The sequence below is a fragment of the Hoplias malabaricus genome, chromosome 1 (assembly GCF_029633855.1).
Source record: "Hoplias malabaricus isolate fHopMal1 chromosome 1, fHopMal1.hap1, whole genome shotgun sequence".
Classification (NCBI taxonomy): domain Eukaryota; kingdom Metazoa; phylum Chordata; class Actinopteri; order Characiformes; family Erythrinidae; genus Hoplias; species Hoplias malabaricus.
Window position 1 is genome coordinate 76,304,679 of NC_089800.1, and position 18,653 is coordinate 76,323,331.

General features: G+C 39.7%; 1 protein-coding gene across 2 annotated transcripts in view; it reads left to right on the plus strand.

Annotated features, from left to right (window-relative positions):
• The window catches only part of LOC136699102 (signal-induced proliferation-associated 1-like protein 1), a 66,069-nt gene that overhangs the window by 33,642 nt on the left and 13,774 nt on the right, over window positions 1-18,653 (plus strand). Inside the window, exons 6-14 of one of the 2 annotated variants that reach the window (XM_066673555.1) lie at window positions 807-910; window positions 1,641-1,798; window positions 8,992-9,571; window positions 12,238-12,512; window positions 13,291-13,560; window positions 14,506-14,655; window positions 16,416-16,546; window positions 17,429-17,520; window positions 17,608-18,029. In XM_066673555.1, the coding sequence (XP_066529652.1) occupies window positions 807-910; window positions 1,641-1,798; window positions 8,992-9,571; window positions 12,238-12,512; window positions 13,291-13,560; window positions 14,506-14,655; window positions 16,416-16,546; window positions 17,429-17,520; window positions 17,608-18,029 (2,182 nt within the window). The remainder of the gene's footprint in view (window positions 1-806; window positions 911-1,640; window positions 1,799-8,991; window positions 9,572-12,237; window positions 12,513-13,290; window positions 13,561-14,505; window positions 14,656-16,415; window positions 16,547-17,428; window positions 17,521-17,607; window positions 18,030-18,653) is intronic. The other variant, XM_066673563.1, reaches the window with a different exon arrangement.

Genomic DNA, 18,653 nt, shown 5'->3' on the forward strand with positions numbered 1-18,653 from the left:
TTTTTCTCACACATCCTACATTTACATTTAAGGCATTCAGCAGACACTCTGATACATAGTGACTTACAAAAGTGCGCTGTCATCTTGTTTAGAGAATACAACATCATCAGTGCAAATACTAAACAAAATATTTTTACTAATTAATAATTGTTTTATAAAAATTATTATTTTTAAAGTGTAGATTAGGCTTAGTTTGTATTTGCATTTTTACGTTTATCAAATATATAACACTAAATATTCACAGAACAGCCAAAGTAGTAGAATTGCTCCTTGTCCATTATATCAGTTCCATTTTCTATATAGTTGCACTTTGTAGTTCTCTTTGTAGGTCCACCACACTGCATGATTTGGTTGGTGGAACATTTACAGCTCTGCAGTGACACCGACATGGTGGTGTGTGAGCATCCTTTTCTGCCTGTATTGCTTCTTTCTGAAGACTTTCTAAGGTTTTCTAAACAGCTCTAAGGGATGTTTTTCTCACCTTCAACATTCAGTGTTAGTAGTTACAATAAGGAATCTCGTTTTTTCTGTATCACTTTCACCTTCCTTATGCAAGCAGGGCATGTTATGTCTAACTCCTTAGAAAATCCTTCTGAAAAGGGAACTAGAACTTTAAATAAATGGAGTCACTGACCTTTGCACAGAACAAATAATAATATATTACTTTGACGTCAAATGAACATGAACTATGGGATGGTTTTAAGGCTCTGGGTTTATTTCAACACATACACAGCCTAGTGGTTGTATGGAGTGATTGAACAGTGACTCAGTATGGCTGAGTGACACTCACTGTCCTCCTTTTACAGCGGATTCCACTGGAACACACTCCCTTTACACTGCATACAAGGACTATGAGATCATGTTTCATGTGTCCACTATGCTGCCCTACACCCCGAACAACAAACAACAGGTACTGTGTGCGAGTGTGTGAAGCCACGTCCCTCCCCCCCTATGTATTAGTATCTAAAACGTCTTTGTTTTACTGTCTGGGTTTTATCCTCTGGGTTTGTGTAAATCAGTGTCTTTACCCTCAGTCAATACTGACCAATGAGGTCTCTTGATTATAATGAAATTAGATCTTGGAATTAAGGGAGGCACTATTATTTGTGCTTATTCTCTTATGAAATAGCCTACTCAGCTGAATATGCTTATTAAAAAGAATATAGTTCTTTTTAAAAACAAAACAAAAAAAATTATATTGTCTGTTTATTAGTTTTAAGGTCATTTCCTTCATTCAGGGTTTTTCAAGTAGAACCTGTAAGACCTGGGCTAAATCTTTGAACTCGGATTGCTTGGTAAAGAACTTTTTAGAACCTGATGCTGTCACAAAGCAGCTTTATGGACATCTGGAATTAAAAAGGAAAAACAAAACGAACACTACAAATGAGCAAGCCAAATGTGACAGCGCCAAGAAAATCTCCCACAAAGGGAGAGGAAGAAAATGTAGGAGGAACTGTGACTCAAAAGATAGGATTTATCCACAAATTTAAGCAATCATTAGTGTATTCATATAGTGTTTAGTGCTTTCAGTTGTATGAGGCCTTTTAATGTGGTGCACTTTGAGATTTTAATGATGGGTCAGTATTGAGCCTTTGCTCATATTTCATTAAATTAATTTCTTTTTCTCTTTTTCCTTGCAGTTGTTGAGAAAAAGACACATCGGAAACGATATCGTCACCATCGTCTTTCAGGAGCCTGGAGCTCATCCTTTCACTCCTAAAAATATCCGCTCACATTTTCAGCACGTATTCATCATTGTCCGTGTTCACAATCCCTGCTCTGACAGCACCTGTTACAGGTAAATGCTAGAGAACTGTTGAAGTGGGGTTGGTTCATTTGTACTGTGAAATAGAGCTTTCTTACCCTAGTTTGAAATGAGAGGTTTTGAGGTTGGAGTTTCAAGGTTTTCAAGCTTCTGTATTTGATGCAGTGAATGTTGTCATATTAGGGCAACATTATAGCAGTGGCAGGGTTTGGGGGAACGTAGAAAACTCTTAATACATCATTTACACAACCAGAAAATAAACCCTATTTGGACAGGTTTTGTTTTAGGTGGGGAACTGGAGTAATGTCATTTTACCACAGGGCGACCATAATGTTTATCATGGATTCACACTGGATAAAAAATCTTGATGAGAATAACAGGGATTGGAGTGGCAACTCAAGACACATTGCCGTCCCATAGCATGGATCAGACACAGCAGAGCTTACTGGAGTTTTTATACCGTTACTACTGATCTCCCCCAAAGAATATACAACCTGTAATGACTTTATTTTCTAGTCAATTCAAATAGATAATGGCAGAGAAGGTGGCAAACTTAATTTGATTATTACTATACGCATGTTCTCACACGTCAATTTGCATGAGATTAATATAACCTGCAGCTATTTTTACAGTATGTAAAATGCTCAGGAATCTTTCCAGAAACAGGAGCGTGCACTGACTGAATGACTGACATGGTCTGTTCAGACCAGACAAAAACTACTGAGGTACTTTGGTAATAATTACGTTACCTCACTTCCACAGGTAAAATTGATCCTCTCTGAATAGGGCTAAAGATGAACTTACTGGAGAAATTAATTAAATACATTATTAAGGGTGTAAATGTTCATTCAAACTTTGTGGGCACTGCAGGGTAGTGTTAGATTAGAGAAATACTTGCTATTAACTACGCGTTCGCATACGCATCATGGCTGCCTTGCACATACTGCGTCCGTTTGGTACATAGGTTGTGCACGTCTTCAGAAAATAAACGGTACGCGTACGCAAGGTGCAGTGCAGACGCAAACTGCCTCAGAGCCTAATCTGCAATAACTCGTGTCTTTCTCTGGTCTGCCCTCTAGTGAAAGCCTCCAGTTACAAGCGTGGCTCATAAGCAAGTATGTCAACAGTTAGGTTCATGACATAACCGTTGTCTACGGCAAGTATATCTCAACCCTTACTACCACATTGCAACCGGGCAGTGGCGGATGCTGGTCTTTCAAGGAGGGGAAGCTCAATTTCATCATAAAATATTTCGGTTTATTTATACGTAAATTCTACCTTCTGTTCCTTTTCAAGAAAATGATCATCGTTCCAACAAGGCGTCTTTTCCAGGGACTTGACTAGTGTCCTCTCAATGGCCAGCAGAGCTAGGCTGCTTTAACGGCCTTGGCCCATGTGAAGTGTGTCCGCCTGTGAGTGCTTTGTGACGGTGGAGGGGCTCAGCAGCACACGCTGGACAGAAACTGCGATAGAAGTCAGTCTCCAAACACAAGCAGCTACAAAAAACCCCACCAGAAATAGAAGCTTGATTTGTCGCTAGTCATTTTTAACAAAGAAAATGCCGCTAAAAGGATTAAGAAAGTCTCCGGTTCAACTCGGAACAGAATGAAAATTTAATGCTCCCTTGGATCTTTACACCAAAGGATCGCTGATTCACTCATTTCGCTGTCAATCAAAAAGGGATTCAGCCTCAGACAGATCATCCAATCATCATGCAGAAGCTGAGCGCCCGGGCCAGCCGAGGCCAGCCCACTGCCCCATAGACCCCCAGAGACGCTGAGCGTCCGATGGGCGGGACAAAGCCCAGCAATTATCCAATGACTCGTCTCCTTGTGCTGCACTTCGCTGCTCCGCTATTGAACTCTGTGGATGCTCAGCGTCCACACTGTTTAAAGCACTGTGAAACTGCGGGAATGATTGAGAGGAAAGCTGCGTCTTTACCAGTGATAAGAAGCTGATTCTGAAGCAATCGCCTCTGCAACCGGGGTATTTCAGTCTTGGGTTCGATCCTTATCTTGGGGCACCATCTGTGAGGAGTTTGTTCTCCCTGTGTGGGTTTACTCTGGGTGTTAAGGTTCTAAAGACACATGCTGATAGATGGACTGACTGTGTGAAGTTGTGCACAAGTGTGAGTGACTGGGTGAGTGGACGGTGCCTTTACGAGGGTGTGTTCCTGCCTTGCGCTCATTGATTCTGGGTGGGCTCCAGATCCGAGGTACCACAACCCTGATCAGGGTGAAGTGATTCCAGAAGATGAATGAATGAAAGGTCTTCCATGGTTTTCTTACTGTATTTAGGGAATACAGGATAAGAAGAATAAAGGATATTTTTGCTACTGTGCTCCCCCTACAGTTGCAGAGTGTAATTCACTTTTACATCACTCCCCTGAAATCAGGGGGGAGATGGAGGGAAGCAGGGTGTTTTCCTACCCCCCTTTAAAATAGACATAGTGCAGTTTCTGCCGTTCTGAGCCATAAGTAGCAGCGACAGAGGTAATAAATAATCATACTTTTATTTTTGTTATTTGGAGGTTTGCTGGATCTCTGTGTCACTACTACTACTACCACTAGTGAAAGGCTTGGCTCGTCACGTACTCGTGTCAGTAGGAGTTAGGCTCTATAGGCAGTGTACAGTACAGTGTGAGTAGTGTATATGTATATGTGCTGTTGATGTTCTGCTTGACTGTAAGGATGTTCCTTGTATTGCTGCTTAAATGGGATGGAGACACCGATTCCATTCCATGTTGCTGTGCTTCATGGTTCTTTTATATATTACCCTAAAATCTGATGTCCCCCCCACCCCCTTATTCCCCTTTTATTTGTGCTAAGGTTGGAGATGTAACCAGTGGTGAGTCTCAGTGCAGGTTTCTGCAAATAAATACAAAATGGATTGGACACGTGTGCATGTACACATGGGCACGCATGCACGCACGCACACACCCACCATATATACACTCACACACACATACACACTGGCACCACTCCTGCACTTCTCCTTTCCTTTGCCTGCAGGCGGCTGAGATGGAGCGGTCTGAAGCAGTTAGTGTGCAGGACTCTCTAAGAGAAGCCCCTCGCCACCGCCACCATCTCCCTCTCTCTTTTTTTCTGTCTTTCTCTCTCTCGCTTTCTCCCTTTCTCTCTCTCTCTCTCTCTCTCTCTCTTTCTCTCTCTTTCTCTTTCTCATCCCCCCCCCTCTCTCTCTCTCTCTCTCTCTCTCCCTCTCACACATTCACAGGCTCATACAGTTTTTCACCAATTCATCAAGCTCCCTGCTCACATTTCTGCTCAACTCTCTCACCCACGCTGCACAGACACACACACACCGGCTTTTGAGATTCTGCTTTGGCTCTCGTCACACTTTAATAGAGCTGATTTATTTGGAAGCACCCCTCCTCTTCCCCTGTGAGCATGAGAGTCACACAAAAAGTGGCATCTTCAGCTGCAGACTCTCTTTGAGGACTCTTATTTCTTCCTCTCGCGTGTAGGTATTGAATGGCGGAGAACAATTTGGATTTTGTAGCACCCCTCGGGACACAATGGAGCTAATTGGATTCACTTTTTTTTTCCTATTTTGACATCCTCGTCTAACTGTTCTTGGAAAGACAAGTTAATTTTTTCCCCACTGTTTAATAGCAGTTGTGCATTTGGGACGTTCAGATTAATTTATTCTTGCCTGGAATAAAGGAGTGGAGAAGAGGTGGCTTGTTCTGAAATAACCCGAGATTCGCAGAGGCAGCTTTAGCAGTACGGGGAACAATTGTGATCGCCTGCCAGCTGCTGTCGTCCTTGGTGAGGCTTCATTCCTGTAGCTGTATGCCGCTCTTCCTGAGGCATCACTTGTCCGTCTGAACCTTCACTGGGCTCTTCCTGGAAGTGCGGATTAGCTTAGACCCTCTGCAACTGGATATAAACCCTCTTTATTCCATAGTTATTGGGTTGGCTACCACTTTTTTTTGTCTTTTGTCCTGCATCCTGTTTGTGTTATTTTCAGAAAATCTTCAATCTTGCATACATTTGGGAATAAACTTTTGATTTGGGTAGCACCGTAAGAGAACTGTACAATATAGATGTGTTAAAATATGATTGAATATTATATATTAAAAATACGATTTAATGTGAAGTTATCAACAATTAAAATTAAGCACCATTTGATTACTCTAAAGTGATGTAGGGCTCTAAGTATTTCCATTTCCTAACTTTTTCTTAAAGAAATATTTATTTTATAAAAGTTTAACATGTATAATATTTAAGTTTTCTATAAGAATATTTAGTACCTAAATAAGTAAATCTTTGCTTTTTATTATTATTATTATTATCATCATCATCATCATCATTTTCTTCTCCGCTTCTCCATTTCAGGGTCGCGGTTATTATTATTATTATTATTATTATTATTATTGTTATTATTGTCATTATATTTAAATATAAGTCATGATCTTTTTTCAACAGTTGTTAAATTCTAATGTTTATTTTGTTCAGCTTTTAGTTGAAATTCTATAAGTGCATTCAAATACTAAACCTGGCATCATGCCCTAATCAGTTTTTTAAACCACTCAAAGCCACTTTAAACCAGAGCATGTGCTAAACCTGTGCCATCAGTTTTATCAGTGCAGTGTGAACATTTCAGACCGAGAACTTGTTACTTGGCAGATAGCCAAGAATAACAAGCAAATGATCTAGATTGCACTTGGCGTTAAGATGAATATTTTATTCTTCGAATTGTGTACAAATAAGTTTTAAAGCATATTGTAATTTGAAACTCAAAAATGTTTACGTTCTTTTGTTGTTTTATGGTAACTGTTTTGTAGTATTAAAAATGACATTTTAATTAATAAAATAATTGTTATTAATGCACTACATTTTGGATTACTGACATCAAAATCACATCTTTAAATCGTCTAAACCAAAACTCACACATACTTTTTGAAACAGTATTTTCCTTAAGAACATAATGATGCGTTTACACCATTTTTCTTCCATGGTACTCATAACGAATGCAGTGATGTCTACATTTGTCTAAAGTTCTTCTTGCTTCCCTTTTTTAAACTACTTAATTTTGTGTTTTTATCTTTTATTACTTTTTTTTATGTTGTTTTTAATTAAATTACAAATGTCATTTTTAGTACTATGTAACAGTTACCATAAGAATTTGCCTTTTGAATTACAATTATACCTTAAACCCTAAAGTGATGCTTTATCCTACTGTTGTATTCCAGGTTTATGTTCCAGACGAATATTCCTAAATGCTAAATAAGCTGTTACTATTTTGCAAATTCTGATGTTTGGGAAATCTTAGATATGTTACATATATTTCTGCTTTGTGACGCTGGCAGCAGTGTTGGATGTTGATTCAGCATGACTGTCCTGACAGATAATCCCACTATTATTCAGTAGAATGGGCAACACTGAACATCTCTCTGAGATGCTAGGCTAGCTCGCCTGCAAATGACTAGCGCCCCACTTGAGCGCACATGTCAGTAAAGGTAAAGTTCTTGGATGGCTGACTTAACTTCCAAGTAGAGAGACTTTAGTAGTAGGTTGCGCTTTTTCATGTTACGTCACAGCAACTGCGCTTCGTCTTGTCCCAGAGTGGCTCTCTAATTCTGTACCATCTCTGTACTGGGGACCCAGTGAACTACAGAGTTTGATGAGTGACTCAGAGCAGAGGGTTCCCAAGTTTCTAACTGAGAACCACAGCTGTGTACACATCATCATATTTTTTTGTAGAGTTTGCTTGGGAATGCATATCCTGACCAGTATATTTTTGCTCTGTCTCAGTGCTATAGCTCCCTGAGGGCAGTAGCTGAGCTTAGATTTTGGGAAGGAGCACTTCGTAACCCAAGATGAACCCTCGCCACCGGAGAGCTCACACCCTCCTTTTGTGTTCTGGTCAAGAAAGGGCTTATTCAGAACAATAGCTAAAGGACAAGTCTCCACTTAAGAATGCTGGATTTCTTGCTTTCCTTTACTCTGACCTCTCCCTAGCACTTCTTCCTAACTTTATCCTGAGGGAAAATCCACTCAACCTACTTCTTTTGTCCCACTGCCACACAAGAAACCTGATTATATAGTGTTTGGCAATGAGTTTTTGTATGTGTTTACTCAAAAGTACTCAATTTTGTAGACATGAACCAGACCAATGCTGCAGTGTGTACGGATTTCAAGAGTTTATTAAATTGTGGGATGAATGCTATAATAAAGAGGCTTACTGAATGTCAGCGTAGATCATAGGTATCATGTCATGCATATCATGTTCTAATATTTGGTTTAAGAAATGATCAGCATTGGAAAGATGTTCAGATATAACCCAAATTTCAAACTGATATTTGATGAATGTTATGCCTACTAAGCGATTCTGCGCTAAAATAACAGCATTTTATTAAGTGTACTATATCCTATACTACAGCACTTCAGAAATACATTTTAAATTCCTCCATACTGCTGATACAGATGCCTGTAGGATCAATTTCGTCTATTTTATAAATATTTAGGTTTGAACATTGGCAGAAGTGTACATGAAAAACATCTGATATCTACATCAGCCCACAGTTTCCATGCTGGTTTATCCCTAGTGCTGGCTGGTGATAAGCATTTCATGTTCTCCTCCAGGCCTGTTAAACTGTCCAATAGTCTTCCACTTGTTTGCCATACCACATCTCAAAGAATGCATGTGCATATGCATACAATATTTTATAATTAGTTTGGAGTGTGTTGTTTAAATTTTTTTGCGTACAAGCAGCCTTTCCTCCATTTTTTACAGAACTGCTGTAGACTGCCCCGTCCCTTCAGGTTACTACAACCAAACCATGAGCACTATTGACTGAGAGTGTAAATTTGTGATTCAAATCATGATTCAGCAAACTTGAAGTTGGTGCATAGTTTCGCTCACAAAATGTGCTCTTCTTGGATGCTTATGGGGCGAAATCACTTATCGTGGCAAATTCTATTAAAATTTGAACGTCCTGTTGCTACTGTGCTTGTGTTTATGTTTTAAGTTTGATAATACTACATATTCTCAGGATTTGTTGAATGTTTTTTTATGCTTGATGTGCCTGTCGCCGTCAGACTTAGAACGGGACCTCATGTGAGTTCTTTTTTATTTATTTATTTTTGTGTATTTATGTTTTTAATTTCAGGCGTTTTTTTATCTTGATCATTAATATGATAAACTTGTGCACTAAGTCACTCAAAAGATTTTTTTTATTTTTGTCCTTCTTTTGTCTGCAGTGTGGCAGTCAGTCGCTCGAGTGATGTTCCCCCCTTTGGTCCTCCCATCCCTAAAGACGTGACCTTACCCAAATCGACCATCTTCCGAGACTTCCTCTTGACCAAGATTATTAACGCAGAGAACGCAGCTCACAAGTCGGACAAATTTGGTGCCATGGCAACGCGGACGCGACAGGAGTACTTACGAGACCTGGCTGAGCGCCATGTCACGAGCACTCCAGTAGAGTCTTCCGGAAAGTTCCCCTTCATCTCTCTGGCACACAAGCGGAAGGAGAGGACTCGGCCTTACGGGGGTGCAGAGCTCCGCAGCCTGGGTGCCATCACGTGGGTGGTCCATGTGGAGGACCAGACTGCAGGAGCTGAGAGGGAGGGGCTTTTAGCCATCTCCAATGAATTTGTCATCATACTGGATCAGGAGGCCAAAGCTGTGGTGTTCAACTGCTCTGTGAGGGATGTGATTGGTTGGTCGCTGGGTAGTCCTGCTTCTATGAAGATTTATTACGAGCGCGGCGAAAGTGTCTCACTGCGATCTATCAACAACAACACGGAGGATTTCAGTGAGGTGGTCAAACGCCTGGAGGTCAGTCAGTTCCGCCAAAGAGTTATTAGAATTTGATCTTTAGATACAAGAAGTAATTAGGTCCGCTGAACTGACAATATAAAGAAAAATTTTAAATAAATTTCATGAGTGCTATTAATAAATTGATAAGTACAACCCCATTTTGAATTTGATGCCAGCAGAATACTGGTAAATGTGTGTATTGCTACAAAAAAAAGGTTAACTGGCAATAGGCCAATTATATAATTAGGCTTTAAAAAATATCTTTAAAAAGCTGAGTCATTCAGAAGTAAAGGTAGGGAGGTTTTACTGCTCTGTTAATCTCGCAAAAGCAAAGAAACCACCATATATAAACAGAATCTAGAAATGCTGATGCCTTCTCTGGGCCTGAGTAGGTATTAGTGCACATAGTATGGGTGACTTGCGCATCTGTGAAGACACTGTTAATGCTGAACGATATATACAGGGGTTTGGAACAATAGTCTTTTTTGGGAAAGGCCTTGTTTATTTCAGTAAGACGAGGCCAATCCATAACTTGTAACAGCATGGCTTCTTAGTAAAAGAGTCTGGAAGCTAAACTAGTCCAAATTTTTCACCCAAGAGTCTGAAATAAGCAAAAACAAGCAAGAATCAGGAAAAACCTTTGATTTGACAGCGACTGGTCTCCTCAGTTCCCAAACTTTGGCAGAGTGTTGTTAAAAGAAGAGGTGATGCAACACAATGATAAATATGCTCCTGTCCCAGCTTTTTTTGTAAAATGTTGCTGGCATCACATTAAAAATGGCAACATTTTTCAAACTTTTTAACTTTTTCAAATGTTTTTATATTTATACTAAATATAGAGTTTAAATCATTTGCACATTATTGCATTTTATCATTTACATTTTGCACAATGTAACTTTTTTTGCGAAATTGGGTTGTAGAATTGAGATTTAAATTGAGCCCTAGAGATCAGAGTGTTACACACACAATTATTGCAATATTATAGTAAGAGTACATTAATTGTAAATGTATTATACTATTTAATAGCTCTCAAAGCATTTGTAAACACTGGACCTGTAAGCTCTGTGGTTTCATCATTCACAGTAATTCACTGATGACCCCGCCCTTCTTAAAATGACATGTTATTGTTTCAGGAGCAGTTTCAAAATAGCCATTCGTCTGCCATGCTTTGCGATGTTCGGTTACATTCACCTGTCTCGCTCACGCTCACGCAGACATTGCACATGTCATTGGCAGCTCAAACAGGTTTTGTTGTTGCTGCTGCTCCCCAGGTTTGATTGCTGTTTCTGGCAAAGCAGTAATAGTGTGGTTGATACACACACACACACACACACACACACACACACACACTCACGCAAAGTGTGCTGTCAGCAGTGTCATACTGGTGCAGCCTAATGACCATGGTATCATTTAAAGCTCTACACACACAACTAATAATTAAAGGCTGTAATAGTCAGGCCAGCAATATCACATTATCACTTTATGTAAGTGTAAAAAATAGGTATCCTTTACAAAGTAGAATTTCAGGTTATTTGGGCTGGAATGTGTGCTTCTGATTGCCTAAATACATTTTTGTATGCTTGCTCCAATATTCAAAAGAATATTTCTGCTCTATAGCATGTTTAAACCTTTTAAAGAAATTGGCATTTGCCTCTTAAGCCAGCTCAGCCCATCTGGAGACACCAGTTAAGAATTATACGACCATGTTTGTATTTTCATAACTAAATGTACAGATAAGCATGCTTCAGTAACAAAAGTGGTCCTGCTGACCCACCTAATAGGTTTGGGTCTGTTTTCTAGGTGGGAACATAATGAGGTTTGCTGAACATCATAACATTATAACAGACCTCGTGTTTAAAGCTGTATTCTTAACATGTTTCTCCCAGAAAAGAATGACCAGACAGTGTCTCACTGTCATATTAAATAATGTCAGATTCCACGCATGAATCTCCCAGACTATGAACTTTCTTGTCCATTTTTTGGGCCATTATCTCATCACTACCAGGCAAGCCATACTTGAAATAACCCAGCAACCAATGCTCACGTTTCTAGAGCTGGGTCTAAAAATTTGTCATGTGTCATAGCTATCACTGTTCTGACGTTAATTTTACAGTCAGACAATTCCAGCAAAATATTATTTAATGCAATTCTTTCCTTTTCTGACTGGAGGGTGAAAAGATAACTCGCCAAAATTCTCAGTTAGTAGTCAGTACCTGGGTACTGAGATCTAAAAATTTTATCAAAGCCCAGTCCCAAATGTATCCATTTCAAAATTGTTGAAAGCGAACCTGCTCATTTTTCCTAAGAGGAGAATCTGATTTTAAGGTTTTCCTAAGAAACAGAGATGATGTTCATATCTTTTACGGATTCTTCTTGTTAAACCAAGCATCTGAGAAGAATGTCAGCATGCAGCCACAAATACTGAACCTCTCATCAGATTTTCTTCTGAGATAGCAGAAAGATATCACTATACCACATTAAAACCCAGTCAAATTCAGTAGAAGTTTTCTGAAATCTGACTAGATTTTGGAGAGCAAAGGAAAATAGGACAGAAATATTAAATCAGAGCAGTGCCAACTCCATTTCCAGTACTTTCCAATCCAGACAGGAAAGCTCTGGCCATTTACCAGCAGCACAACCACTGAGACAGTGTTGTTTTTGCGTTCTTGCCATTTGTTTCTCAGCTGGTGACCAAAGGCAGCCAGACAAAGGAGATGACACTGAGGAGGAACGCGCTGGGTCAGCTGGGCTTCCATGTTAACTTTGAGGGAATCGTTGCTGAGGTGGAGCCGTATGGCTACGCCTGGCAAGCAGGCCTGAGGCAAGGCAGCCGATTGGTGGAGATCTGTAAGGTGGCCGTGGCAACCCTCTCCCACGAGCAGATGATTGACCTCCTGCGTACCTCTGTCACAGTTCGAGTGGTCATCATTCCCCCACATGAGGACTCCACACCACGCAGGTGAACCCTATGATACTGATTATGATAAGTGGGGATCCATTTTAAATCACACAATAAGACTGTGACCAATGAGATTTTTTATATACGAGATATGAGATATATATATATATAAACTTGTTTCTTTACGCTGCTTCTGACACACAGCTGTACTTGGAACTGTATTTAAGTGAGAATGCAAATATGAGGTAAAATAGATGAAATAAGGGCATTGACTAAATACACTTAAAACAAGAAAGAGACCCAAGAGAAACAAACATTACAAACAATGGCTTCTGCTCGTCGCTCCTGGGCTCTTGCGTTGAACTGGACTGTGGCTCATTCATGACACCAGGAGTGTGTTAACTGCTGGGAAACAAAATGTTGAAAAGGGTATAAGGTGTCTCCATTTAAGTGTATTAAGTGAGTATGAATGGAAGGATGGTGTGAGGTAATCTTTGGCTTTGTTGTCGGGGGTTATGCAATGTGTTTTCTGCAACCTGATTAAAGGTTTCAGACAGAGTATTCTGGCATGAATTTGCTTCAGTAAAAGATAGAACATCAATCTGAGAAACAAATCTAAGGAGGAGCTTAGATGTGAGAGGAGATATAATAGATTATCAATGTTTGTGGGATGCTTTATAAAGGATTTTCTATTTGTTTTGAATTTATGAGGATGTCGACTCAAATTCATCTGATGACTGCAGTGTTTCCCAACAGTCTTTTTGTGGTTTGCAGGAACCTGTTTGTTTGCACTGTGTGGTTGGTGACTTCTGAATGATTGTTTGCCTTTGTTCTAAAGAGGATGTTCAGAGATATACCACATGCCACTGGTGGACTACAAAAACCACAAGGAGGGGATGCCCTACGAGTACAAGTTCCCGTTTCGCAACAATAACAACAAGTGGCCTCGCTCCACTGCAGCCCCCCAGACTGCAGTCTCCACTTCTCAGAACCGTAATGTGACCCTGGGGTCGACCATGAGTAAAGCCCAGACTTCTGACTACGCCAGCAGAGGCTCGATCATTCCACGCAGTGTGTCCAGTGATGGGCGCCCTCTCAACCTCAAAAGGTAGTTATTTAAAGACTTACATTCATGTAGTTATGTTCGCTATGTCTGTATAAAGTGATTGTCTGTATATTATAATTTTTGGACCTACAGATTTACTTATATCTAAACATTTTACATCTTTTAGATGATACGTTTGAAGTTATTTAGTGTTAGGATAATATTTTGAATGATTTATATGTAGCCCTTTTACAGCCACACCTAATGGCCCTAAGTTCATGTTGCAGGTAAACATTAGGAATTAAATCATTCTGATAAACACAAACCTTATATTAAGTTGCTGTTCTCTTTAGAATTTTACTGTTCTCTTAAGTTAATTTTTATAGAGGCAATTCATTTAATTTCAATTAGGAAATGTGCTTCAAAACACCAAAGATATCATCGCTGTCCAATTAAAAACATGTATCTCCCAAAACAGTAACTTTACAGGAGAAGGAAAAAACTTTACATTTCAATGGAAGTGAGTGTAAAAAGATTTTAATCCAAATTATTATGGATCATTTCTATTGGTTCATTCATCATGTAATTTTCACATATTATGAAGGACAGCTGCTGCATTCCAACGATGTAGTAAACTAAAAATCAACAAAAATGGAGATACGTGTTTTTAATTGGACAGCGACGATATACAGCTACACTGCCATTAATCAAAGCTTAAATATACAGTAAAAATAAAACAATTGGGAATTAAAACATGAATGTAAACAACCTTATCTTTGTCATATCTGGATTTAGCTGCTTTGATTTACAAATTGTTGAAGTAATGTTAGTTAATTCATGAGGACCATAAAGTAAAAATCATACACACTTTATCCTTTGTATATAAATATGGTTTTAGACATGTGGATGCTGAGAGAGTGAATGTTTTTGATAGCTTACAAAAGCTATCAAAAAAACTCTGGCCCCTTGTAGTAGCAGTTTGGCTGATGTGACCCTGTTTTCTTTCAGGTACTCTCCAGGCTCTGATAACTATGCCCTGGCTTGTTCCATTGTGATGGGCCGTTCTCCTCACACCCGTAACTCCCCCAACAACCAATCATACTCCAGCGACACCAGCTCCAGCTCCGGTCACTGGCGTCAGAAGTCTGTTCCAGATGGGTACGTGCAACAAATACTCGCTCACAATAAAATAAAAATATTTATATATTTCCTGAGCTCATAAAAACTGATGTTAGAATCCTTCCAATTATAACCATCACTTATAACCATCGCTTGTATTTAAAATCTGAACTCTAATACCCACCTGCACTCATGCAGGACAGTGCTTCAGGGCAAACCCTAACATAATGTTCAAATCTGATATTCATTTGCTCTTAACTCCTGCAGCTAACACTGGTTGTTAGTATAAACACAGGTATGAGTAAGTTGAAGGTGGGAACGTGAGAATAATCGGACATTGATTGAACACAAACACAAAATCCAGTCATAATGATCATAATGTACTGACATGAATCTTCAAAGACAGCTGAATCCTCTTACAATTGTGGCTTTTGTCTGATGACATTATATGACTATTTGCAGTTAAGACTGTAGAAAAAAACTGATTTGTGCTGCCTTTTGTGAAAGTACCCCCCTCCTGGAAACCTGGCCTGACCCAGCTCCCTCCTGGCTCCATCCCCAGGCTACAGTTCACACCTGCAGTGATTCAAGGACTCATGAATACTCTCCTTTATATGCCTATGTTGCAAAATCTCTTTGTTAAAACCCCTGTTTTTTTTTTCCTACTCAGTGCTAAGCCATGTTTGTGTTGCTTTGTTTCTCTGTTGCAGACCTTGCATTGTTAATTTAACTTGCTTTACTGATCATGGATTTGCCTCTTTTATGTTTGACAACCTGTGTTTTGACCCCTGCTGTTTTTGACTATGATTGTGTGTCAGCTCCTAATAATAATACAGTCCACGTGTGTCTAGCCCCTGCATCTCATGCATCACAGCTCTCTAAATACAGAGCGAGAGAGGCACATCAGTGCAGTCGTCTTTTAAAATCTCAGCGTTTAAAATCATTGTCAAGATACTTCAGATTTAAAGAGAAAAGAGGGACACCCAGGTACAACAAACTTTTGTTTGGTCTTTTATGATTCTTAAACCTCCTTTTCAGAATAAAAGGAGCATGTTATTCTGTCACTGATCATAATACGGGGAGGTGACTTATTCCCGTCAGTGTCTGAAATACTAAGGCATCAAGCTGGCAGCAGAGACCAAAGGGGTCTTTGGGTGCAGACCAAACAGAGTGACTAATGGACGGGGTTCAATAAGCTTACTGATGAAAATTGGTCAAAGATAGATCGCCAGAAGGGAGTTCAGCTGCACAGAGTGGTTCAGACTAGAGATGCCTTAGGACATGTTTTCACTCATAGGATCAGCCTCTCATTTTATTTTCTGATTTACCTTTGGGGCAGTTCACAACACAAACAATTGGTATAGCCAGAATATAGCAGTTGGTGTAGCTGCTTTCTCACAGATGATTATGGCCTAAGAGTAATTTGGTCCTGGGGTTGTGGGTTCAACCCCCTCATGGGGTCACTTTGGGTGGGGAATTGGGTGTGTTCTCCCAGTGTCTGTGTGAGCTTCCTCCGGGTGCTCTGGTTTCCTCCCACAGTCTAGAAACACGTGCTGGTAGATGGTTTGGCTTTGTGAAAGTTTCCATAGGTGTGTTCAACTAGGTGAATGTGTGGTGCCCTGTGATGGACTAAAGCCCTGTCCAGGGTCTGTTCCTGACCTGGTGAAGTGGTTACAGAAAATGAACTGTAGTGGGAGCTCAGGAGCAAAATCACCAAATATTACATTGTGTTCCTTCTTAGCTTTTTTATTGTCTTATTTTTAGTTCGCTGTTCCTGTTCCTTTTATCTCCTCCTTTAGATTTAATGCCAACCGTAACTCGCCACTGATTGCAGAGCGTCAGAATCTAAAAGACAATGTGCGGGTTCCCCCAAGCTGGGCCAGAGTGGTGGAGGGAGAAGGATCGAGTAGGAGTTCTGAGAGGACATCAGGTAATCTAATGGGACTTTTCCTTCCAGACTTCAACTTGTTGTGCAGAAGGTTTTTGTGTGTTCATTTGGGAACTGCAATACAGATTCAAAACACTAGAGAGTGTCTGCCTCCTCCCACAGATGTGAAGCTCACATGGGTTTCCAGGTTGAAGAAAACTTAGCCTACATGAGCAAGCACAAGATGTGTTTAATAACTTAGGACCTGCTTTGCTATTATTTTTTAACCTATTTACTTGGAAATGTGTACATAATTTCTCTAAAGATTTCTACCTAAAAAACGTTAATGTATCACCGACATTTTCCTGTGGTTTTTTTTATTTATTTTTTTTATTTATTTTTTTTTTAAACCAGCTTTGTCTACCTTTCCATTTCCACCTTAAGGAAATGTTTGCTTCTTATTCACAATTTTCCTTTCCAAACCTTTAGTTCTGACTTAAATGGGTCAGAGGCAAATATTGCTGTTTTTTGCCAACTTCTAATATGAATATTCCATTCCACATTAAATAGGTGACTATTCAAGGCTGAAGTAACACAATCCTTATTCCTCACTTTCTTCATGTAAAACAAACAAACCGCAGAGTTTATACCTTTCACTCAGGCGTTATTCCTCACTTTCTTTGTTAAGACCACACAAACCACAGTTTGCTCTTTTGATACATACATATGCACTTGTAACATATGTACATTTATAGTTTTTGAAAATTGCTTGCTTACAAGGAGAAAATTAGCCAACTTTGCATTCAGCTTATAGTCGTATTTTCTTCTCCTGTAACATTTACAGTGGAGATATGAAGATTTGTTTTGGTAGTGGCAAATTAAAAAGACACATCTATGATCTAATTTGTAAAAATATAATAATTTAACATTCCTTCCATGGTTTAGATGCACCTCCAACGAAAGCAAAGCCACTCTCAACCAATACTGATCAACTTCATAAAGACCACACGACAGCACTGTACCCCAACAACCCTAAGGTAGGTCTGTGGGCCGTGTACCTGCTTTCTCCAGCATGTACGTGAAGCAATTACTGCTTAAATCTGACACTTCTGTCTGTCATTCAGCAGAATGATGCTACCTCCATTAGCCTGTCCAACAGCAACACGCTCTCCAGCAATGCCTCCAGCTCTGGCCACAGTGAGGAGAAGTGGTTCGAGATTGGTGGGAGGCCTGGAGTTCAGCCAGAGATGGACCTGAATGGGTTTGCGGTGGGCTACCTACAAGGGGCCTCCACTGACAGTGGAATCGAGTCCTATGGACAAAGTCTGGGTCGCCTTGTGGACACAGACTCTGTTCCAGTCAGCGTCACATCCAAGCCCAGAGAGAAAGCCTCTGCTCACTGGGGTGAAGTCACTGATCGGTTACATTCAGAGATTCCTGTTGACAGTTCCGAGTCTTCTGTTCCTGCAGACATCACTGAGAATTACACTAAAAGTCCCCCAGACACAAGCTCGCAGACTCTCAGTGATGTAGCCTCCCATTCCAGGTACATGTATATCACCACTTAAAGAAACTAGAGCCTGTGTGAATATGCTATTTTATTGCAATCTCAACATGCAGAATTATGAATGTGATGGACATGTTTTTGTATTGAAAGATACATTTGGTAACTGTACTATTTTCCTACTTAAAAACAAACAGAACATTATTTTATATACTATAGATGTGCAGGTACAGTGATGGTATGCTGCGTATGTCTTCATATATATATTTGGTAAAATGAGTTAATAAAAAAAAAAAACACTTTAAAATCTCATGTGCGTTAATGCGTAATTCTGAGAGCACTGTGTTAACGCACACAGGATTTTAAGGCATCAATTTATTGTAACGCTAATGAATCCTTTTACCAAATTTGGCCATGATTTCCTGCCATAATTCACTCCCATCCCATTAGTGGCTTTATTTAAATATGTAAATACAGCATCACTACTGTTGAGTTCAGAAGATTGATAGATGTATTAAAATAACGATAATATGTACACAAATATTACTCAAGCTATGCCCCCCAAACCCTCTCCCTCATTTTCACACATGCACACTCAAACACGTTGAGCCACAAGCCGTGAGGTAGCATTGATTTTCTTATGTTAAACTCTGTGTTCAATCCTAA